Source organism: Heterocephalus glaber, unplaced genomic scaffold (assembly GCF_053883595.1).
Source record: "Heterocephalus glaber isolate CG9 unplaced genomic scaffold, H.glaber_assembly_v1.0 deba00001481, whole genome shotgun sequence".
NCBI classification, from domain to species: Eukaryota; Metazoa; Chordata; class Mammalia; order Rodentia; family Bathyergidae; genus Heterocephalus; species Heterocephalus glaber.
The window spans coordinates 60,714,398-60,740,219 of NW_028258317.1; the positions used below are offsets into that span (position 1 = coordinate 60,714,398).

Below are 25,822 nucleotides of genomic sequence, written 5' to 3' on the forward strand. Positions count from 1 at the left end.
GGCACAACCTGGGAGACAGCGGAGGAATAGAGATCAGGCTCCAAAAAATGCAGCACAGGGCAGAAGCCAGTCTGTTCCGCTTGTATATTAAAAGTGGTGCATCATGGTCAAACGATAACTACAAATTTTCTGCCCTTTTTATTTACACCCAACAGCTTAGTCATGGAAGCAGATGATAAGCATTATGTCAGGCTCTAAGTGGGGAAAAGTGAGGTAGCCAGAGGTTTTGCTTCAACCCTTTGTTTATCAATGTTCATTATTCATTCAATTAACCTTTCTGTTTTTCTTCTGCTGGGGGGATGGGGATGTGAAGAATAATACAAGAGGATGAGAATGGAAATTTTACTTAAACCCCATCCTCTAAGAGTTCAAAGTCAATGAAGGCAAGACCTTTTTAAATAGGCAAGCCAGGAAGAGAGTTACTGACCCTTTTGAAGAAAGTCAGGAACCCCTGCCTTGGATCTAGGGTATTGCTCTATGGAAGAATCTCTGTTTTTATGTGAACTGTTTACAGTGTGTAAGTTTTGAAATTCTAGCAGCCTTGGGAATCCATTTAAAAAAAGTTGTAGCTAAGACCAAAGAGCTCACAGGAAGCCCTGATCAAGGCCCATGACAACTTGTAAGGTTAAGCAGAAAATCCAGGTCATCTTGAAAATCAGATTGATCTTCACTGGCAGTGAGTGCGTTTCGGGTCAGTGAGTAAAAAGGAACTGAAGAAAGGATGGCCAAAGTAACAATCAGAATATTCTCAGGAAAAAAGATCAAGGAAAGGAAATGGAGACCAAACCAGTAGAGAATAGGAACCATAAAAAGCTCAATGAAGGTACATAGACTGAGAAATAATATCCAAAATATTATTCAGATAAACAAATATTCCATCTCTATCTCTGTCTCTCCCCCCCTCCCCAGTTTTCTCTCTCCCTCTCTTCCCTTTTTAGGTACTGGAGATTGAACTCACTCAGGGCCTTAGCATTGAGCTACAACCAAACCTTTAAATTTTTTTTTTTTTTTGTAATAAGGTCTTGCTAAGTCACTAAATTGCCCAGGCTTGGTTTGAACCTGTGATCCGCAGCCTTCCAGAGTCCTGGGATTACAGGTATGTGCCACCCCTCCTGTCTTCTTTCTCCTTTCTGTGATCAGTCCTACCTTTTGACATTTTTCTTTCCTCTTGTCTTTCATTAAATGAAGGAAAATATATACACCAAAATTTTACAGAATATATAACCAGACATTAATTCCAAGTTGACCCCAACTGTCTCAGAAGAAACAGCTTTGTTTCAAAATGCAATAAATAGATCTATGACCTATGATCCAGTTTTCAAAAATATTTATATCAAAATCACAATTTGTAGCTAGCAACTGAAATTAATTGGTTACAAATAAAAAATCAAATTAGTCTCAATTAGCCAAGCTAATCAAGTCTACCAAAGAAATTAAATATTTTAAAGCAATAATTAGCTTAAAAAGCACCTCACAGCTGAAAATATTGCAAAGCTTGCTGTCTGTGAGTCTCCTGGGGGACTCTGCACATTTTTAAATGAGGTTGGGCCAGATCCAATTAAGATGCTCCTGAGTGCTTTGGGGTCATCATTTAATGAGCTATAGCAATAATTTGCTACCTGTTACACTGTGATTTCATGGAGATAATACAGCAGGTAAATAAGCAGAGTTCTGTAGAACTAGGTGATTAGGAATTGCAAGAAAAAATCATGAATAAGAAGGCGACTACTGGTGTTAAACAACAATGATATAAATCAGCAATATTATTTCGGCTAAAATTAGATTATAGGTCACTTTCATAGTACAAAGAACAAATTACTTTTGGCAATTCTTGAATGCTTCCAGGAAGTAATCTAAGTGGAATTTTTCTGTATAAAAATGCTGAGTTGCAGAAGAGGGAAACATTAAGGATGAAGATGTAGGTGTCAGCTTCCACTGGAGTACAATTAATTACTGTTCACATGATTGAATATAAATAAGCTGGCTTCATGTCTTCAGAGCAACTTCAGCTCCATGATAGAGTCATGGAGGGAGGAAGGAGAGCAAGGGATGAGCAATAAAATGAGGAAGATCTTGCATTAAAACCCTAAGCAAAAACTAGGATGTGAGACATGGGGCAAGAGCCATCACGAAGTTTAGTCAATGACCAAAAACAATGAGACTTTGATATCACCTAGGCATTGCCTTTTGTTGTTTAACCTCTATCTGCTTCTCTGTGGTTATTAGACCAGAAGTTGGGGGAGACTTTGGGGTTAGCATGCAACTAACCCAACCTTAGAGAAGTAGGAAGTCAGGAAAGAAGAGAGCACCCAGGAGCTTAGCAAGAGACAGGAACTGGAGGAAACCCAGGAAAGCAAGTTACCCCTGAATCTTGTCATTAAAGCAAGGCTAGCGTTATCAAGAGATCTAGCTTAACCTGGAGGGTATTTAAGATTTTAAGAAATGGATAAAGTCAAGATTAGAGAAAGGAGGCCAATCCGAGCACCCAGGAGGAGCCTCCCTGGCCACCATTCCACCACTCCCAGGGCAGAGAAGGTGAGCCGCGTGGGTGCCAGCAGCAAACCCCCCCCCCGCCGTGGAAATGAGAAGACACATAAACAAGCCTCAAAAACAGACTTCCAGATCACCTACAGCAACCTCAAAAGGAAATCAGATGGAACAACCTCATACTCAACCACCTGGACTCCCTGAACTGGCAACAAAACAGGATCTGGAAAAAATGAAATCAGAAATAATTTCTCACATAACAGCAGAGATTGTGCCCATAGTGCAAGACATGATTAATAAATCTAGAGAGGACACAGATAAAAAAAATAGAGGAGCTGAGGAACATGATGAAATCGCAACATAGGAAACAAATGGAATCCATAAAACAGATACAAACAGATTTCCAGGAGATTAAAAACTCATTTGAAAGTCTATGCAGCACAATGAACCAATGTGAGGACAGAATCTCAGATACAGAAGATAAGGCTGCAATTAGTGACCAGGAAAAGAAAAATTGCTTTAATATTGTAAGGAAACATGAGAAATCACTCCAGCAGCTGCTAGATGATGCAAAGAAGAATAACATAAGACCGACTGGAGTCAATGAAGAAACAGGAGAGAGTGCAGATGATGTAAAAAAAACCATTCACAGAAGTGATGGCAGAAAACTTCCCAAGAAGGGGAAAAGAACTTGACATACAGATAAGTGAGGCATATAGGACTTGAACTAGCCTTGATCCAAAAAAATCTACACATAGGCATATACTAGTTAGGATTCCAGAAACTCCACAGAAGAATAAAATTCTACAAGCAGTGAGAGAAAAGAAACAAATCACATACAAAGGAAAGCCCATCAGAATCACAGCAGACTTCTCAATGCAAACCCTCAAGGCAAGAAGAGCTTGGAGTGATGTATTCCAAGTCCTAAAGGACAACAGCCTCCAACCTAGATTGATGTACCCTGCAAAACTATCTTTCAAAATTGATGGAGAAATAAAATACTTTCATGATAAAGAGCACCTTAGGAACTTCATGAATGCCAAACCAGCACTCCAAAAAATTTTAGACAATATTCTAGGAAAAGACAATGAGGATCACAACCCCAGGAAGCCCAGGAGAATGAATCTGTTGGGTGTGACAAATTCAACACAAAGTGGGAGAATCCAACAAACAGAAAAGGTCATGACAAGGCTTTTAAAACTTTTAACTTCATCTCCCTAATGAGTGTATAATTCAATCTTGTTATTATACTGATTAGCATTTTTCTGATTCTAGTGTTCCACACCTTTCCTGGTGCTATACTGTGTCTACTTTTTAATTGGGTTGTCTATTAATGAGCTGTAAGAGTCCTTTATATATTCTGGTCATAGGTGATATGCATCATAAATATGGTCTCTTTAAGGATTACTTTTTTTCCCCCATTAACTTTATTGGTGCATTTTAGGTATAAAATACAGTTGCATTCATCATTGGGATCTTGTACCATTACATGAGTCTCTTGGTTCTTATTTTTTTTCCCCTTCCCTTGCCCACCCGTCCCTATTTGCAAAGTCCTTGTTTCCATTTTTTTCCTTTTCTCATATTTTTTCCCTTCCCCTACCCCTCCCAATTACCCTGCTCTTTTAGACCTTTTCTTCCTGTTACACAATATGAGTTATACATTTTAAAAATTACAATATTAAGATCTAGGAGACATTACTACAGATTTTACAGAATTTAAAAGGATATAGAAAGCATATTTCAAAAAATCTGTCTTGAAATAAATTTGACAACTTCTAAGAAGTACCTTGGAAGACAAATTAATGAAACTCTGGAGGAAATATAAAATTTGAATAGCACCTATTAAAGAAAGTATATTCCTAGCTTGAAAACCTACCTATATGACAACAGCAGGCTCATAAACATTTTAAATGATACATTATATCAAACAATTAAAGCAGAAAAAAGAAGGAACACTTCTCCCCTCATTTTAGGAACTCAACATTGTGCTAATCCTAAAACTGGATAAAGATAATAGAAGAAAAAAGTATGAACATAGGTAGAAATTTGTTTAACAAAACAAACTATTAGAAGTCAGATCTGGCAGGATGTAGAAAGTGGTTTTGTTATAAGGATGGCAGCGTTGGGTCAGCATTGGAAGATCCACCCCCAAAAGGCATCATTTGAACAGAGGAAAGGAAAAAGCCATATGATCCTGTCACTAGTTGGAGAAAGAGTATTGGACTAAATTCTACAGCTGTTCATGATAAAAGCTATCAGGAGACTAAAATTAGAACAGAAACTGCTCAACAGATTAAAGACATGTACGCCATACTTCTAGCAAGAACGCCTTATATGAATGGAGAAGATACAATGCTTTCTCCTTAAGATGGGGAACAAGGGCAGATATGCTTACTCTTCATCTGTCTGTTAAACTTTGAAACCTAGGCCCCACCAACATAGTCTGGCAAAAAAACGACACAACTAGGATAGGATTGGCACGGCAGAAACAAAATCTTTTTTTTTTTCCATTTTTGGAAAAAAATTTTTCCCCATTAACTTTATTGGTACATTTTAGGTATACAATACAGTTACATTCATCATTGGGATCTTGTACCATCACATGAGTCTCTTGGTTCTTTTTTTTTTTTCCTCTTCCCTTTCCCTCCCTTCACCCCCCTCAGGCTTCTCTATTTGCAAAGACCTTGTTTCCATTTTTTTCCTCTTCTCATATTTTTTCCTTTCCCTTTTTTCACTTTCCCTACCCCTCCCAATTACCCTGCTCTTTTAGACCTTTTCTTCCTGTTACACAATATCAGTTATACATTTTTTAAAATTACAATATTAAGATCTAGGAGACATTACCACAGATTTTACAGAATTTAAAAGGATATAGAAAGCATATTACAAAAATCTTTTTTGAAATAAATTTGACAACTTCTAAGAAGTAACTTAGAAGACAAATTAATGAAACTAACTCTGGAGGAAATATAAAATTTGAATAGCACCTATTAAAGAAAGTATATTCCTAGCTTGAAAACCTACCTATATGACAACAGCAGGCTCATATACATTTTAACTGATGCATTATATCAAACAATTAAAGCAGAAAAAAGAAGGAACACTTCTTCCCTTATTTTAGGAACTCAACATTGTGCTAATCCTAAAACTGGATAAAGATAATAGAAGAAAAAAGTATGAACATAGATAGAAATTTGTTTAACAAAACAAACTATTAGAAGTCAGATCTGGCAGGATGTAGAAAGTGGTTTTGTTATAGGGATGGCAGTGTTGGTTTAGCATTGGAAGATCCACCCCCAAAAGGCATCAGAAAGGAAAAAGCCATATGATCCTGTCACTAGTTGGAGAAAGAGTATTGGACTAAATTCTACAGCTGTTCATGGTAAAAGCTATCAGGAGACTAGATGTAGAACAGAACTTTCTCAACAGATCAAAGACATGTACTCCATACTTCCAACAAAAACTCCTTCTACAAATGGAGACGATACAATGCTTTCTCCCTAAACTGGGGAACAAGGGCATATATGCCTACTCTTCATCTGTCCATTAAACTTTGAAACATAGGTCTAGACCAAAATAGTCTGGCAAAAAAATGACACAACTAGGATAGGATTGGCATGGCAGAAGCAAAATCTTTATATGTAGATGAAATGATCATCTACAGAGAAAATACTAAGAAATCTCTAGGAGCCCCTAGAACTTGTACTTGAATTTAGCAGGATTAGAAAACACAAGGTATATATAAAAGTTCAGGCCTGTGTATACTTGCTATAAATGAAGAATTGGATATTGAAATTTTAAAGTTATGTAGGAGTACAAAGGACCCAGAAAAGCCAAAAACAGTGTTGGAAGATATTTAGCACCCAATTTTAAGACTTCTTCTAAAGCTACAGTAATCAAGGCAGTGTTGGTGTAAGGAAAGACATATAGATCATTTGAATAAAACAGAGAATCTAGAAATAGAACCATACATATATGGTCCACTGAGTTTTGAAAGATTATTTAACATTAGCATTTTATAGAATATAAACTCAATTCAAGAGCCGAGGAAGAGATAGTGTCTTCAGCAAACAGCACTAGAGCACCTGGTATCCATATATGAAAAATTAACCTCAACCCTTTTTTTCCATACTTGAAAATAACTTGAAGGGATCTATGAACTTAAATAAGAAAGCCTAAAAGTATAAAACTTTAAGAAGAAATTATAAGGGAAAATATTTATGAATTCAGGGTAGGCAAGAACTACCTAGGATACAAAAGACATGATGTATAAAAGAAAAATATTGATAAATGAGATTCCATCAAAATTTAGAACTTTAAATGACATCATTAAAATGAAAAGTAGTCCTTAAACAGACCATATTTACAATGCATATAACCTATGAGCAGAATATATAAAGAATTCTTAGAGCTCATTAATAGACAACCCAATTAAAATGTAGACATAAGAAGATGATAAATAGCCAGTATAGCACAAGGAATGGTGTGCAACTCTAGAATCAGAAAAATACTAATCAATATAATAACAAGATTGAATTATACACTCATTAGGGAGATGAAGTTCAAAGTTTTAAAAGCCTTGTGATGACTTTTTCTGTTTGTTGGATTCTCCACCTTTGCATTTAATTTGTCATGCCCAATGGATTCATTCTGCTCAGTTTCCTGGAGTTATGATCCTCATTGTCTTTTCCTAGGGTATTGTCTAAAAATTTTGGAGTGCCAGTTTGGTATTCATGAAGTTCCTGAGGTGCTCTTTATCACGAAAGTATCTTATTTCTCCATCATTTTTGAAAGACAGTTTTGCAGGATACATCAATCTGGGTTTGAGGCTGTTTTCCTTTAGGGCTTGAAATACATCACTGCAAGCTCTTCTTGCCTTGAGGGTTTGCATTGAGAAGTCTGCTGTGATTCTGATGGGCTTTCCTTTGTATGTGATTTGTTTCTTTTCTCTCACTGCTTGTAGAATTTTGTTCTTCTGTTGGATTTCTGGAATCCTAACTAGTATATGCCTATGTGTAGATTTTTTTGGATCAAGGCTAGTTCAAGTCCTATATGCCTCACTTGTCTGTATGTCAAGTTCTTTTCCCCTCCTTGGGAAGTTTTCTGCCATCACTTCTGTGAACAGTTTTTTTATGTCATCTGAACTCTCTCCTCTTTTTTCATTGACTCCAATCAGTCTTATGTTATTCTTCTTTGCATCCTCTAGCAGCTGCTGGATTGATTTCTCATGTTCCCTTACAATTTTAAAGCAATTTTTCTTTTCCTCCTCACTAATTGCAATCTTATCTTCTATATGTGAAATTCTATCCTCACATTGGTTCATTCTGCTGCACAGACTTTTGATGGAGTTTTTAATCTCTTGGAAATCTGTCTGTATCTGTTTTATGGATTCCATTTGTTTCCTATGTTGGGATTCCATCATGTTCCTCAGATCCTCTATTTTTTATCTGTGTCCTCTCTAGATTTATTAATCATGTCTTGCACCATGAGCAAAATCTTTGCTGTTATCTGAGTAATTATTTCTGATTTCATTTTTCCCAGATCCTCTTTTGTTGCCAGTTGAGAGAGCCCAGGTGGTTGAGTATCAGAGTGTTCCATCTCATTTCCCTTTGGGGATGTGGTAGGTGGTCTGGAAGTCTGTTTTTGAGGCTTGTTTATGTGTTTTCTCATTTCCACGGGGGGAGGGGGTGCTTCTGGCACCCACCCGGCTCACTTTCTCTGCTCTAGGAGCTTGGGATGGCAGTGGGGGAGCTTCCTTCCAGGTTCTGGGACCAGCTTAGCTTCTCTGCCCTAGGAGGATGGGATGGCAGTGGAGGAGCTTCCTTCTGGGTGCTGGGACCGGCTCACCTTCTCTGCCCTAGGAGCCTAGGATGGCAGTGGGGGAGCTTCCTTCTGGATGCTGGGACCAGCTGAGCTTTTCTGCCCTAGGAGCCCAGTAAAGTGGTCCAGTGGTCCGGTGTCCTCTGCATCTTTGTAGTGTGGAACCAGGTGGCTGTTCAGAGAAGAGGCCAGAGGGGCGGGGGTGGGGTGGGGGTGGGGGTGTCCAGTGGATTGCTGCTGGGGTGCGGGTTGATTAGGCATGTTCCGCGCAACTCACAACCTCGATAGGGCATCCCAGGACTACTTTTCATTTTAACAGTGTCATTCAAAGTTCTAAATTTTGATGTAATCTCATTTACCAATTTTTTTCTTTTATACATCATGTTTTTTATATCCTAGGAAGTTCTTGCCTACCCTAAATTCATAAACATTTTCCCTTATAATTTCTTAAAGTTTTTTTTTTTTTTGTACCAGGGATCGAACTCTGGTCCTTGCATTTGTGGGGCAGGCAGCGGAACCACTGAGCTAAATCTCCAGCCCTCTTCTTAAAGTTTTATAGTTTTAGTCTTTCATATTTAGGTTCATAGATCCTTTAAAGTTATTTTTATGTATGGAAATAAAGGGTTGAGGTTAATTTTTTATATACGGATACCAGGTGTTCTATTGCCATTTGCTGAAAAGACCATCTTTTCCTTTGCTCTTGAATTGTTATATTCTATAAAACATTAATGTTAAATAATCTTTCAAAACTCAGTGAACCATATATGTGTGGTTCTATTTCTAGATTCTCTGTTTCATTCCAATAATCTATATGTCTTTCCTTACACCAACACTGCCTTGATTACTGTAGCTTTAGAAGAAGTCTTAAAATTAGGTACTAAACATCTTCCAACACTGTTTTTTTTTTCTTTTTACTTTTTACTTTTCTAGGTCCTTTGTACTCCTACATAACTTTTAAATTTCAATATCCAATTCTTCATTTATAGCAAGTATACACAGACCTGAATTTTTATATATACCTTGTGTTTTCTAATCCTGCTAAATTCAAATATAAGTTCTAGGGGCTCCTAGAGATTTCTTAGTTTTTTCTCTGTAGGTGATCATTTCATCTACATATAAAGATTTTACTTCTACCTTGCCAATCCTATCCTAATTGTGTCATTTTATTGCCAGACTATTTTGGTTTAGGCCTATGTTTCAAAGTTTAATGGACAGATGAAGAGTAGGCATATATGCCCTTGTTCCCCACCTTAGGGAGAAAGCATTATATCTTCTCCATTCATATAAGGTGATTTGGCTGGAAGTATGGAGTACATGTCTTTCATTTGTTGAGAAAGTTCTGTTCTACTTCTAGTCTCCTGATAGCTTTTAACATGAACAGCTGTAGAATTTAGTCCAATACTTTTTCTCCAACTAGTGACCAGATCATATGGCTTTTTCCTTTCCTCTGTTCAAATGATGCCTTTTGGGGGTGGATCTTCCAATGCTAAACCAACACTGCCATCCCTATAATAAAACCACTTTCTACATCCTGCCAGATCTGACTTCTAATAGATTGTTTTGTCAAACAAATTTCTATCTATGTTCACACTTTTTTCTTCTATTATCTTTATCCAGTTTTAGGATTAGCGCAATGTTGATTTCCTAAAATGAGGGGAGAAGTGTTCCTTCTTTTTTCTGCTTTAATTGTTTGATATAATTTATCAGTTAAAATGTATATGAGCCATTGTCATATAGGTAGGTTTTCAAGTTAGGAATATACTTTCTTTTTTTTGTTTGTTTGTTATCAGGGATTGAACTCAGGTATACTTTAATAGGTGCTATTGAAATTTTATATTTCCTGCAGAGTTAGTTTCATTAATTTGTCTTCCAAGGTACTTCTTAGAAGTTGTCAAATTCATTTCAAAAATATTTTTATAATATGCTTTCTATATCCTTTTAAATTCTGTAAAATCTGTAGTAATGTCTCCTAGATCTTGATATTGTTAATTTTAAAAATGTATGATTGATATTGTGTAATAGGAAGAAAAGGTCTAAAGGAGCAGGGGAAGTTGGAGGGGTAGGGGAAAGAAGGGAAAAAGAAAAAATATGAGAAAAGGAAAAAAATGGAAACGAAGTCTTTGCAAATAGGGAAGGGAGGGCAGGGGAAGAGGAAAAAAAGTAAGAACCAAGATACTCATGTAATGTTACAAGATCCCAATGATGAATGTAACTGTATTTTATACCTAAAATGTACCAATAAACTTAATGGGGAAAAAAAGAGAGAAAGGAAAGAAGAGAAAGGAAAAATTATGAGAAAAGAAAAAATGGAAATAAAGCCTATGTAAATAGGGAAGGGTGGAGGGGGTGAAGGGCACACAGGTAATGGGGAAAAGATAAGAACCAAGATACATCATGTACAGGTACAAGCACCCAATGATAAATGTAAATGTATTGTGTACCTAAAATGTACCAATAAAAGAATTTAAGGAAGAAAAAGATTAGAGGAATCATTACTTTCAGTAGATGACTTCTTAAAGAAGTCATTTGTTTGTGTAGAATTTCACGTGAAATGAAGTTTCTCTTTTTTCCATTTGTCTGGAGAGGTAGTTAAATATACACAGTAGTTTACAACTAATACTGATTAATGGGGAAGAGAAACTATTTCTACAGCTTGGAATTGGTTCTCTGACAAAAGAAAAGAAGGAGGTATATTAGTTCTTTCCTGCCTTGTCCCAGAAGGGACTCTCTGCTCAGTCATATGGCTCCAAGGCAACTACAAGGGAGGAAAGGAATACAAGGGGCACACAGAATATTTGCTTAGCACCAAGTGTTCTCTGCCACATACTCCAAACTTTGCAAAGAGGAATCTGCCAGATAAGGGCCCCATAAGGGGACATGGGTGAGTTACTAAGGTAACCTTTCCAGAGGACAGTTCACAGTCACCAAGGTTGGCTGCTGGACCCAAAATAGTGTTTGTGGACAAGCTGGGAGAGGACTATGATTTCATACTTCTTGCTCTTAATCAATGTTCAAGGATGGGAATTTGACCCAGGCAAGGACCAAGAGGCAGCTGCTGGGGTCCTGTTTGAATTCAAGTCCAATTACAACCCAAGTTTCTCAACTTCAAGTGCAATCTCACAAGAACTAGGGGCTATTTGAAGTTAACTGAGCTTCTCATATGAAAATGAAAATTTACTTCAAGGTTTTACTTCAGTGTTTAGTAATACTCATAAATTAAAATCCCCTGGAAATATCTGTTAAGTGACCGATGTCTGCCCCATGTGAGGTCAACTGAGTCACAAGGTCTAGGGACAGGCCTAGACATTGATTTGTTTTTAAGCTGCCTCAATAATTCTCAGAGGTAGATAAGGCTGAGAACTTCTATTTTAGAAGCAGATCTTCCTTATCTCTTAGCAATTACTAGTTGCTATTGGTTTTATGTCTGGGAATCTTTAAGCCTGGAATCCATCACAGATATTCTGATTTAATTATCAGGTTGATGGACGGCTTGACATTGGGATATTTAAAGCTCTTCAAATGATGTTAATGTGAAGTCAAGTATGAGGACTGACGTTTTATGGCAACATAGCCATAGGTAACCCCCTTGTCAGAGGAAGAGGTGATGAGACCACAGCTGGAGAGGGGATCAGTGGTGCGGGAGCTCTGTCCGCAGTGCTGGAACACTGCTGCTCTGAATTTTTTATTAGTAGCACCATGATCATTTATTATTGTTCAAATAAAATATGAGATATTCTACTGTTGTATATTTTTAAGTTGAGAGATGTAAGTATGCTAAGTACAGAATTATTTTTCAGTTTTTATGTTTTATTAGTCCGTGTTTGCAGTACATAATGATTACACCTCTAGTGGGGAGTCGGTGTATGTTCACAACACATCTCAATTCCTTTTTTCACCCCTTCCCCTTCCCTACTTCCTCCCTCCTTCCATCTCTTGGTCCACTTCCATTCTGTAAAATTTCTATCTCCCTGTTTCCTGTTATCTACTTTTTTTGTTCTCTATTCATATTTTGAGCTTCTCATTGAAAGAAACCATGTAGTATTTAAGCTTGTGTGTCTAATTTGTTTCATTTAATATTATGGCCTCAATGCGCTTTCATTTTCCTGCAAATGACTCAATTTCATCCCTCTTTATGGCATACTAGTATTCCACTGTACATAAATACACTTTTTATCCATTCATCTGTCGATGGACATATAGGCTGCTTCCAAGATTTGACTATTATGACTTGTACTTCTATAAACATGAATATGCCTTTATCACTGTAATAAGATGTCTTTAACTCTTTCAGAAGGATACATACCAGGAAAATAGCTAGATCTAGTAGAATTTAGATTTTTGAGGAATCTTCACACTAATTTCCAAAGTGGTTGTACTAGTTTACTTCCCACGAACAATTTAAAAGGTTTCCTTCCCCAACCACCTTGCCAGTATTTGTTATTTGATTTTCTAATGGCAGCCACTCTTTCTGCAGTGAGATGGAATCTCAGTATTGTTTTAATTTGCATTTCTCTAATTGCCAGAGATATTGTATATTTTTCATATATTTATTGGCCATTTATACCTCTTCTTCTGAGAAGTGTCTATTCATTTCAGTTGCTCATTTTTTCCCTTAAATTCTTTTATTGGTACATTTTAGGTAAACAATACATTTGCATTTATCATTGGGTGCTTGTACCTGTACATGTTGTATCTTGGTTATTTTTTTCCCCATTACCTGTGTGCCCTTCACTCCCTCCACCCTTCCCTATTTACATGGACTTTCTTTCCATTTTTTTTCCTTTCTCATAGTTTTTCCTTTCCCTCCTTTCCTTTCCCCTTTCCCTCCCACCACCCTTACCCCTTTGGACCTTTTCTTCCATTTCAAATTATCAATTATTTGTTTTAATCATTTTACTTCTTATTTACACTTTCAGTTTCTCGCACTAGAGAAACTATTCAGTATTTACACATGTGTGTCCTATTTATTTCACTTATGAGTATGGCCTTAATATGCAACCATTTAGCTATAAATGTCTCTAGTTTCTCATTCTTTATGTCTGAGTAGTACTCCATTTTACAAAAAGAAACACATCTTCTTTATACAGTTTCCAGTTGCTGGTCAGTTGCCCATTTTTGATTGGGTCTTCTATTGGGGACAGTCAAGTTTTTTGGAATTCTTTATAGATCCTGAATATTAGTCCTCTGTCCAAGTAATAGCTGGCAAAAATTTTCCCATTCTGTAGGTTGTCTCTTCATTCTGTTGGTTGTTTCCTTTTCTGTGCAGAAGCCTTTTAATTTGATGTGATCCCATATGTTGACTCTTAGTACTATTTCTTGTGCTACTGGGGTTCTGTTCAGAAAGTCCTTGCCTATGCCTGTGTATTCTAGAGTTTTACCTATTTTATCTTCCAGCAGATGAAGTGTTTCTATGTTAAATTTAGATCTTTGATCCATTTCAATTTTAATTTAGCACATAGTGAGATATATGGGTCTAGAGCTAATATTCAACATGTGGATAGCCAGTTTTCCCAGGACCATTTATTGAAGAGACTATCTTTCCTCCATAATGACCCCTTTGTCAAAGATCAGATAGCTGAGGGTACCTAGGTTTATTTTTGCATCCTTTATTCTGTTCCATTGATCTACTTGTCTGGTTTCTCTGTGTGTGTGTGTGTGTGTTCCAGTACCATGCTGTTTTTATCACTGTAGCTTTGTAATATAACTTGAAGTCCGGTTTTAATGCCTTCTGCTTTGCTCTTGTAGTCCTGGATTGCTTTAGCTATTCTGGGTGTCTTCTAAGCACGGAATTATTATTCTGTGGATTTGCAGTTCAATATTGTGGCTTGTGAAGGAAGATTCAGCATGGCTTAGGGTGCCTGGAGAGATCAAGAAGATGCTGAAGGAGGCAAGATGCATTGTTGCTTTTTCAGAGACCAAATAGGTAAAGATTAAAATAATTATGACTGGTGCACTTGAAAAAGCCACATGTTTAAATTTTTAGCTGATGACTATATTCTGAATTTTTAATTTTTAAATTATTACTATTATGACTGCAGTGCAGTGCTGGGATCAAATTCAGACCTTGCTCATGCTAAGTGTGTGCCCTACCTCTGAGTATTTTTTAAGCCCTGAATACTTTTAAAGTTTAAATTATCAGAATTTTAACAGAATAAGATATTTTCATTCCCATCCAAAACTTGAAAGCATGCTTGTAGTTTCATTTTTCTGCTTAAGATAGAAGGGGCATTGTTTGAGAAAGAACCTGTTAATGCAGAGTAACCCTTTTTCCAGAAACAGAGTAAATATTATCCAGAGTAAATGATGCTGTGAAAATACGAGCCTGATCTGCTAACCTGAAAACATTAAACATCCGAACCCTACCTTATCTGCAAATAACTCAGAAACTTAAGCCTTTTCCTTGTTCAATTTCTGCATTTCCCATACAGCAATGGTATTGGAATGGTACGCATGCACAGAAATTGAATAAATCACATAGAAATATTCTTTGGAACAGTTGTGTTCCCAGTCCTCTGCAAGCAGTTGGGAATTAAGATCTTTAGGCTAGACACCAAGGCACTGTTGCTATGCAGCTCTGCAAGCCATTTGAGGAGTCACTGATGATGGGAGGAGGGTGGTCCCTCATCTTAAATTAAAAGAACACATTTTACATGTAGCTAAACTGTATGAGCTTCCATACCTAGATTTACTATTTTTGGATAAAGGAGATTAAGTATCTGCCACATAACTTTTTTCTTTTTGTGATGGTGGTGGTGATTGAGCTCAGAGTGTTTTGCATGCTAGGCAAGTGCTCTACCACTGAGCTATATCCCTAGGCCCTAAAATTTCTTCAACACCCAACACTTGAGAGAAAGAACTTCAGATAAATCTTATTTCTTCCTAAATGAAAGTTCAAAGTTTTGCCAATTTGGTTGGTATAATAACAAAACAGAGATCAGTTCTCAGACACTGACCATTATGTATTCGGCATGTCCACAGGCATACAAAGAGTAGGTCTCATAGACTCAAGGCTTCTAGTTGATTCAGGTGAAAATGTCTTCAAAAATTCCTTCCTCTGACCATCATTAGTGAGACAAGACTTCTGTCTCTCCAAGGAGGTTCAGGAGCTAGTTTGCCACCAATACAATAAGAATCTTTTTAGCATAGCTTCCTTAAACTTCTGATTTCCCCATCTACAAACTGAACACTCCTGGACCCTTCCTATTTACTGACCATTTTCAAAGCAGCCTCAAGAAGCAGTGAGACAAAAGCAGGTTTTGAAGGAGGCCCTTTGGAATTGCTCTTACACTGGGAGAGCTTCAGGGGGTTGTTATGATGGCAAACTCATAACTTCCTCAGGCTCTGGCAGATCCCAGCCTCCCAAACAGTTGGCTCTGCCACAAACACAGTTCTGCAGTAAACTTGTTTCCCCATCAAATGATCTCTATCCTTGTCTTCTCTAAGGAGTCATGTTTTTTATGGAAGTAAACACAGAAAGCATGGTGCTCCCCTCTTCCCACTGAGCTCATAATACTGTAGTGTGAGGTTCACCATCAGAATCCACAGACAGCGGGCAGGGGACAATGGAAGGAAATGACAAATGATTACAGCCACAAGACCACGTCTTGCCTGGCTTTTATCTGAGAACCACTGGGCTGCCCAGCACCATTGTGTCAGGCTTCAGTCCCCTGTACAACCACAGAAAATTGTGTTACATAGGGACAATGACAGTTTCATAGTGCTTGAAAAATTTATTTAGAACTTGTTGTACATTGTGCTTTCACTATGACTCAACTGTTGGAACAGGACTTTAACATGCAGTCATATGTTGCTATTATATTAAGATACAGACGAGCACATCCTGTCTTAAAACTCATAAAATTCAGAAAATTGAATGAGGGTGGAGAAAATATTTCCATGCCAATCTACCCAGAACTTCAGCTTAAACAGTGATGACTGGCCTTCCAACACTTTTCTCCCTTAAACCTTACCTTTACACAATGTTCCCCACAGTTTAGTTAAGTTGGAACCCTCAGGATCCCCACTGCTGTACAGATTCTCTTCTTATGAAGGAATAGGCATCAAACACAAATCATTACCTAGCAAGTAAATGGACCAGCTGAGTCAGAGGAATAGGGACAATAAGTCCACTTAAAATATCCAGTAAAACTAGGGATCCATAGGTTTCATTAATGAGAAATCTTTCCAAACTGACTTGTATCCAAAACACAGACTTGTGGGCCCAGAGAACGCTGTGGTTCTCACCTCAAACTACACTGCAACACTGGCTGTGTGGCCTGAGGCAACTGCAGGACCACAGCCTCTGCCTTCTTCTCTGGACACCCAGCCCCAAAAGGCTGGAACTGAGGTGCAGGAGATAGGTTGAGGAAGTCTCTACTCAGAACCTCTCAGAAATGGCATCACTTGCACCCTAGGCCACTTGTGAAAAGCTAAGACAGTAGGCCCAGTGGCTGGCCCTCAGACACCCTGAACACATCAAGGGACTGCACTCTCCAGCTGGTACAGCTGGATGCAAAGGAACAGAGCAGGTAGCGTTGACAACTACCTTCAACAGAGGTTACTTTGTGCCAATACAAACAACCCATACACTCTTGTGACCCTCCATTATTCTACTGGGACCAGAAGCCCTGGACTAGGTCTAGGAATGATCTAGGAAGTGGGTGCACCAAGTCTGTACTTCCCTGACAACAGACAAAACCAAAGATCTGGAATAAAGATCAGCTGATTGTACAAGCCAGCACGGGCTCTGGTTTCATGACCATTCATTGACCTTGGGGCACATTCTTTCAGTTTCTCAAGAATCAAGTTTCTCGAGTTTCGAGTTTCGTAAAGTGACGTTGGCTTTTCAAAGGAAATCTTGATGCCTGCAAGTCCTTGGTTCTAGGCTTTTCAAAGAGCTATTGTTCCTCTTCTGGCCACTTAAAGTTGTTGTTCATGGCAGGCAATACAATGCTGACTAGACTCCACATTCTCCCCTAGAGGTAGACATTTCAGCAAACAGCATAAAACATACAAAATTGGCTGGACATTATGTTTCCTTGGGGTCTGTTGACTCATTTAAGTTAAAGACAAGTACTAACTTGTTTATTTGAGAAGTATTTAGACAGAAATGATTGCTAAGCTGCCTGTTTGTACTTTCCAGCCACGCCCCTTCTTACTACCTTTGCCCCTTTGCAAGATGATTCATTTCTGCCCTTACCCATATATGGGGCACACTTCAATCCAGTAATTTATTCATTCAAAATCTATTAAGCACCTAGTAGGAAGTAGGCCTTCTGGAATTTTTGCCTTCCTCTGGCAATTTTAGGTGGGTTGGAAATATTATGGGTCAACTTGTAGCTTCCTTCAATTCTCACTCAATATTCTGCATCCTATAACCACGGTGACCATATGCCTTGGTTTGCCTGGGACAGCCTTGTCTATGCCTATGGTTCTGGCATAGCTATTAACAGGTCCCACTTTCATTCTGTGACTATCCCGATCAGAATGCTAAGTTATATGGTCACCCTGAGGATAACCAGATCTACTTGCAGATCTCACAGGATATGCTTTGGGGAAGGGTCTTAGGAAGGAAAGGACCCACATTTCTAGGGACCACATAAAACCTTAGTTAAGTACTACGATGACAAGGACGATGGAAGGAAACCACGAAGCTTGTTGCCACCTTTCATGAAACAGGTCTGGAATCAGTTCTTGTCAGAGACAACCTAACAGAAGGGTGAAGGGCACAAGCTCCATAGCCAGACTTCTTGGTAAAGCCATTTCCTAGCTATGTACATGGGCAAGTTCTTTAGCCTGTGCATGCCCATTTTCCTCATCTGGAAAATGAATATAGTATTAGTACCTGCTTCATGGAGTGGTTGAAAGGCAACAGGAAAAAGGCCTGCCACATACAAAGAGCTATGAGGTGTTTCTCACCACACAGGATTGCCCTGGATCCAGATCCCAGCACCAGACAACAACACATTGTCCAGACACAAGGGTAGTGTGCTTTTGAGGGAAATATGATACAAATGACTAGGGTGTGGGGGGTGGCAAAATCAATCCAGTCAGATTCTTTCCTTTAGGAAATAAATGCTTAATGAACAGGGCAGGTCACTGAAGCCAAATCTTAAGAGACAGGCATCTCCTGTTCCCACAGGACCCTCAGGACCCCGGATGCCTGAATAGCCAGGGAAACACCCTTGTGTCCCAGGTTCCGGTGCACCCTTGTTAGAAGCCACCCTCACCCAACTACAATTGTTGATGGCTCTCCTCTGCACCCTACAGGGGGACAAGACCAAGCTGAGTTCACAGAGAAAGACGAACATGGGAAATCCGGGGCCCCAGACTTCGACCTGGATCAGAACCTTCTACTTTCTTAAATTGTAACTTTCTTCTCTCCAACCACAACTTCAGATCAACTCAGCTCCCTGAAGTTGACAAACACCTTGAGTTCCTCAAAGGCCCCATTCTTCACATTCTTTTCCCTCCTGGCTTCATTTTCTTTTCTATACAACCCAGATCAAGTGTACTCTCTTTTCACAATACTTCACTTTCACCTCACAGTGTTCCCCAATGCACCCAAAGCTTCCAATCTTGGACCCATCCTACTTGGCACAGGAAAGCCCCAGAACAACTGTAGAATACCTTAGACTTGTGCTGCTACTCATGACAGTTTCAAGCCTGTGCATCCTCCCTTCAGCTGCAAACCCATTCACCTCCCATCTTCATCACTGCCCTCAAAGCTCCACCAATCCTTCCCCTCTTCCACTGTTTTCCTCTCCAGGCATGTTCATCCTGTCTTGTTCATCACAATAAACAGGACAAGCAGTCCAATCCCCTTACCCAGTGTCCATCTGCCTCTCCTGAGACCCTGCCCATTACCTTCTACTTGCAGTTTACTGTCACTCAATACCAATGCTCTTTTCTGCTTCACAAAAGTGCTCATATTTGGATTTCTTTCTCTTCTGTCCAGTACACCAGGAAAGTATTATTGAACTTTTCAGTCATAACCTTCTTTGCTCCTTGTTCCCAGCTGCCACCAGCTTTAAATATTTATTCTACTCTTATCACTTGACACCACCTACATATTTGTATTATTGCACAATGTATCTCGGGTTGCCTAACATCTGTCTGTGTCTCTGTATTTGCCACAAGACATTATGGCCGTGCAAAGTCTGGTCTTGATCATCTTTGTATTCTCAAGGTACCAAACAGTCAGTCTCCAGGAGGTACCCAAAGACCACTGATTATATTGTGGACCCTTCACTGACTGGCAGGGCAGTGTTTTCATACCAGAATCCCCGGTGATTGCTGAAGTGCTAATATCTGAAATTTGTTTTGCTCAAATGGATATAAATGGATATTCAGAGATTCCCAGCTGTACTCAGAGGTGCAAGGCTTGGCCATCTCCAAATACTCACGAGTGCCTCATCCCATTTCTAACTGCTCTAGTTGATTCCCCAAACAAATGAAGAGACAAACATTGCCTTCATGTGTGAAACTATTCAGGAAGTGTTAGCAAGGCCTTAAAGGTTTAGGAGAAAAAAATGAAAGCAAGAAAATAATGAAGGAAGGAAAGAAGGCATGAAATTTACAGCCGAGGTCATTAGAATTTCAGCTGGGAAGAGAGGGGGCAGCTGGAAAATGTGGAAAAGCTCTAGCAACATAAAATGGGAAATCTGGACTCTTCCAGCTCCAGATTCCTAGGAAATGGCTCTCTGTAAGCTTATGCAGTTCCAGTAAACTTATTTTTGGGATTTTAATCATTTCTGGTTTAGTTTCTTGTTGATTGAGAGGCTAGAGATTTTTTTAAAGAATCTTTTCAGATTAGTTTTATTTGCCTGCAATTGCCCTATTTCTCGATGTGAGTATAAACAGATTCTGAGCAGCCTAACTGCTGTGCCTGCTGTGTGCGAGGTCCTGAGATCCCCATTATCTCCTCTCCACGTGCTTCCAGCCCTCCCATCTAACCCCCCAAAAGCCCTTGGTCAGCCCCTGTAGTAGCGGTTCTATCAGCCTCCTGTGCCTTCCAGTCACCCGAGGCTCTTCCTAAAATGCACTCAGTAAGTGTGGGGTACTGTCTGAGAATCACCATTTCTAACCAGTAACCCAGTGACGCCAACAGTGTGTGTGGGTCTGGGAATCACACTTCAGACGCCAAGGTTCTGTGCCTCTACCACTGGACCAAAGTGTGTTAGCCAGATTTCTGTTACTGTAACGAATTCCCAAGATAATTAACTTTAAAAGAGCAACGGTTTAGTGGTTTCAGTACACGACTGATTGGCCCTGTGGCTGTGCAGTACATAATGGGCACAGTGCAAGGTGGAGCAAGTGCTCACCTATCTGTCTGGAAAGCAGAAAGAGGAAGAGACCAGCATATCTCACTGTCCCCTTGAGGGATGCCCCCATGACCCTAAACATCTCAACAGTGTGAAGGTGGAGCCTCAGCCCTTAACACACATTCTTTGAGGGACATTTCAGATCCTAACTATAGCAAGTGGTCAACCAAAGGACAAACAAGATGGCCTCATATCAGGTTGGGTAGAAGGAATCCTAAGGAAAGATTCTGCAGCTCAGGGGTGGAGAGGGGTGGGCTCCCACTCAGGGGTGGGCTCCCACTCAGGGCTCCCACTCAGGTGGGCTCCCACGTTCATTTCCATTCAGCTTACTGCGACATGAAGAAATGTCGATGCTGAAGAATTTGTGGGATACGCTGTCTGCTTTCCACTAACCTAATCCTCACAAAATGTACCAGAGGCTGAAATAATGCCAAGAAACTCCTAAATAATGATAGTAAGAATCCACATCTGCCAGTCAAAGTTGGCCTACAAACCCAAAGTTATCATGGAGATTATTTGGAATATAGAGTTAGAATCATTTTTAATGATGAGGTAGACAGTAGATTCCACCTGGAAGTAGTACATAGTATGTGCCTATAATTGTAGAGGAATAGCACCTACTTTGGGGAGTCCACACAGACATTATTTGCTGATGGGGAGCATAGTCAAGGTCTGCAGACAACTGCTTATACTAGCAGGGTGGCTTCCCTTGCAACAGAGAATACATATTCGTTGTCCTTTGATTAATCCCCAACCCAACCTGGCTCTATCATACGACCCCACTTCCCACCAGCCACGCAGTGCTGAGGCTGAGGAGGCAGCAATCCCATTTTAATGCCTGTCAGGGGCAGGAGGGGATCACAACATCTGACAGAAGGAAGAAAATGCATGAGACCAGAATATAGCACCCCAAATTGTGACCATAGGAAACCAGGATAAGACATCCCAAAATATGCCTTTCAGGCATAAGGATTATTTTAGCTGATTATTTTGAGAAACTGCAGACAGAAGTTCTGAAAACAAAGCAGAAGTTCCCATTTCTAAAGGAAACCTCTGTGTCTCCTCTGCTCTAGGAAAGAAAGGGTGACTCTCTCCAGTACAGCAGGCACTGACGGAAAGCAGTATAACCATCTTAGCCTTGCTTAGCATGTTTTCCTGGTATCTCCCCAATATCCTGTGACCATTTCTGACAATTGCCATTTACTCCGATCCATGATTCCTACCACCTAGCTTCTCATCTCTAAACATTCTGCTTTGCCTATCTGATCTCAAGGTGTACAGCACAAAGTGGAACATCTCACCTGATGTTGATATGGCCTGTGCTATCTGTCCACTAAACCCCCTGTGATACTGTTGCTTGTCTTCTGCTACATTTCACTTATTCATGAATCCGAGTTTATCTCTTGGACTGATGAATAGTTTTAGACTTTATGTTGTTAGATTTAATGTAATATTACTTAGTATTATTTATTTGAATGCCTGTAGTATATCCTTATTCTTCTTGCCTCCCTAGCATCAATCTGCCCTTCTTTTAGTATAGAATCTCTATTTTCTTTACATACATTCTTAGTGATACTCACACTCGAGGTGGTTGACCTTTTGACCTCCTGATTCACTGTTACCCAGGATATACCAGCCACTCTCCTGCCTTAAATCAGGGCCACAAAAACAGAAAGCAATTCAAACAGATACACCTGTTTAATTCCTGACATCCCAAGACATAGGGCATCTTTTCTAATTTGTTTGTTTTCCAATTTGTTTGTTCAAATTTCATTCAATTCTTTTAATTCCCCAGTATTCATTTCTTGGTGCTGCCTAAACCATAAACCTAGTGGCTTAAGACAAATTAAAAGGTTAACATTCAATCTATATGAAAACATCTTTCACAACTCAACAGTAGAAAGGCACTTGATAAAAAAAAATCTTCAATATTTCTTCAAAGATATATAAATGACCAAGAAGTACATAAAAAAATGTTCAATAGAAGTTATTAGAGAAATGCAAATAAAAATCAGTGAGGTACTACTTCACACCCACTAGCTCAGCTATAATTATTTTTTTTAGTAATGAGAACCAGTGAGGACCTGGAGAAATTGAAATCCTTGTACACTGCAGGTGGGAGGGCAAAAATGGTTCAGCTATTATGGCAGAGCTTGGAGAGTCCTCTAAAAGTTGATGATCATATGACCCAGCAATTTCACTCTTAGATATAACTCAAAATAACTGAAAATGAGGACTCAAATTAGCACATGTACATGTGTGTGCACAGAAGCACTATTCAGCTGAAATAAAGAAATAGCCCAAATATCTATGCAAGGAAGAATGGATAAAGAAATTGTGATAAATACATGCAATGGAATGTATTTCTGCCATCAAAAGGAATGAAGTACTGATATATATTGCAATACGGATTAACCTTTAAACATTACACCAGCAAAAGAAGCCAGACACAAAAGGTCATAGCTTGTATGATTCCAATTATACAAAATGTGCAGAACAGATAAATCCATAGAGACTATTATGCCTTAGATCTAAAAGGTCCCCCAAATTTTCATGTTGAACACATGATGATTGTATCATACTCACTGGGCTTTCAGAAGGTGATCTGATCACTGGACACTATGCTCCTCAGTGGATTTATCCATTGAAGAGCTCACAGCTGAATGTGCTATTTCAAGGTAGGACCCTGTTAGAGAAGGTAGTTCACTAAAGGTGTGTTTGCATTCTCTCTCTCTCTCTCTCTCTCTCTCTCTCTCTCTCTCTCTCTGCATTTTCCTGCTCTCTGCTGCCTGCCATCAGCTGGGCAACTTTCTTCTGCCAGGCCCTTCTGCCATGCTATGTCTGCCTTGGAGCCAGCTGACCATGGACTGAACCCTCTGAAGCTGTAAGCCAGAATAAATCTCCTTTAAGTTTTGAGTGTCAGGTATTTTGTCCCAGTGCCAGAAAAGCTGCCTAATACACAAACAGAACACAGATTAGTGCTTTCTTGGGGTGGAGAGCGAAGAATGGGAACCAACTGCATAATACATAATGAAGAATTTCTGTGGGATCATGAAACTAAACAGAGTGGTCAATGCACAATTGTGAACATTTTAAATGACACTGAGTTATTTGATTTTTGAAAATGATGGATTTTTGTTATGTGAATTTCACCTCAATTACAACATATACACAGATTTATTCTTTCCTAGTTTTGGAGGCCACAGGTCCTGAAACCAAGGGTTTGGCAGGACTGTACTCCTTCTGGAGATGCCAGGGGAGAATCCATTCCTTCCCTTTTCTAGCTTCTAGAAGCCACTTCCTTGGTTGTAGCCTCCTCCATTGTCAAAGCCTGAAGCATCTTCATATTCTTGTGTCTCTGATGTCTACTTCTGTCATGATTCTGTTTCCAGCTCTGACTCCTCTGTATCCCTCTTGTAAGGATCCTTGTGATTACACTGACTCTACTTAGTTCACACTTTCTCCATTTCAAAATCATCATCACATCTACAAGTCCCTTTTGCCACATAAGGTAACATGTTCATAGGCGCTATGATTAGAACATGTTCCCCAGAAGTTAATGTGTTGGAAACTTGGCCCTAAATTTCTGTGTTAATGGAATTTAGAGGTATAGCCTTTGGAAAATAATGAAAATTAAATGAGATCATGAAATGGGGCCCCATGATGGGATTAATGGCTTTATACGAACAGAGAACTAAGACGTTCACTCTCTCTCACTCTATCCATTCCACCACTTTCCAATGCATCAAGAAGGCCCTCACCAGATCCTGAGCAGAAGCTGAAACCATGCTCTTGGACTTCCCAGCCTCCAGAACCATAAACCAGATAAACATGTCTTCTTTATAAATTATTTGCTCTTGGGTATTTTGTTTTAGGAACAGAAAACACACTAAGATAACAGATTTCAGGAATTCAGACATGGAGATCTTGGAGACTATTTCTGTATATCCTTCCTTACCCCCTTTCAATGAATTTGTCCTGGTAAATTAACCAGTGTCTGTTGCTTGTAACCACAAAACCTCAGACTATAAAATGCTTTATATTTTTGGCATCATAGTCTGAATGAATGTGGAGCATGAAAGTAGGAAGCAGGATTGGTGACTTCTTGAGCTCAACAAAGAATGACTAAGAAAATCTGTAGGAATTTGATGTTTGGCACACTGCTTTCCTCGGGTACAAGGAAGCCACATGAACAGATGTTTGCTAAGTATGTAAGGGCTGAATCAATAGAAGGCAGAGAAGACATGGAATTTAAAGCCTTTCATCGGAGGACAGAAAAGCTAGCATGAGAATGCACAGAGAGGAATGAGGAAACAGGAAACTGTCTTACATAGAAAAGTCGGAGGAAGAAGGACGTATGGCACACACAGTTTAACAGTTGGTAACCACCCTTCTGGGGCAGGTGCCAGCCTCCTAATGGAAAGCCTGAGTGAGTCAGCAGTCACATCAGCCCCAGGAAGTCCTTATGTCTCCAGGGAAAATTAGCTGTTTTTTCCTTTCCACAGATACATAAGCACATGTCAAATGTTTACTGTGTTGCAATGTACTATTACAGTCATAGTGAATTCTTCAAAAGAGGGAACATGTTTTTGTCACCTTGGCCACTACCTAAAAGTGCCTGGTATACTGTGTGCGTGTGTGTGTGTGTGTGTGTGTGTGTGTGTGACATGTCAGACATGTAAGAAAAGTCTAGTAGCCGGGTGTGGTTGTACATGTGTGTTATCCCAGCACTCTGGGAGGCTGGGCCAGGAGGATCACAAGTTTGAGCCCAGCCTGGGCAACTTAGGGACTTAGAACCTGTCTCAAAATTTAAAATAATGGCTGGGGATATAGCTCAGAGCAAAGGTCCGGTGCTCAATCCCCAATACCATCAACAGAAAACAGAAAAAAGAAAAGCCAAGTACTATGATGTTAAAAAGGAGAGGATTTGCTTTGGACAATGGTATTTAAAGGCATCATCACTTTTATTTTATTTCTACAACTCTCTAATGTATTTAAACTTAAATAGACTAAGTTTAAAATCATAGACCTTTCAGATGCCCCAGGGATCTATTTAATTCAGTAACATTTAGCACCAATTTACCAAAACCTAGTGTTGGTTTTCAAGGATGCATTTCTTGCAAGCCCCACTGGGCTGATGAGCAAGTAAATGATCCATCAGGGGGAGCAGTTTAACTGTCTGAGCTGCCAGA

General features: G+C 39.3%; 1 protein-coding gene across 2 annotated transcripts in view; it reads right to left on the reverse strand.

The window, feature by feature from the left end:
• Gna14 (G protein subunit alpha 14) overlaps positions 1-25,822 on the reverse strand; it is a 199,796-nt gene that overhangs the window by 127,070 nt on the left and 46,904 nt on the right. Inside the window, exon 1 of one of the 2 annotated variants that reach the window (XM_087183518.1) lies at positions 19,174-19,359. The exons of the other annotated variant lie outside the window; for it this stretch is intronic. Within the exon in view, the coding sequence (XP_087039644.1) occupies positions 19,174-19,237 (64 nt within the window). The 5' untranslated portion in view covers positions 19,238-19,359. Of the gene's footprint in view, positions 1-19,173; positions 19,360-25,822 lie in introns of those variants that run through there. 2 annotated transcript variants of the gene reach the window in all.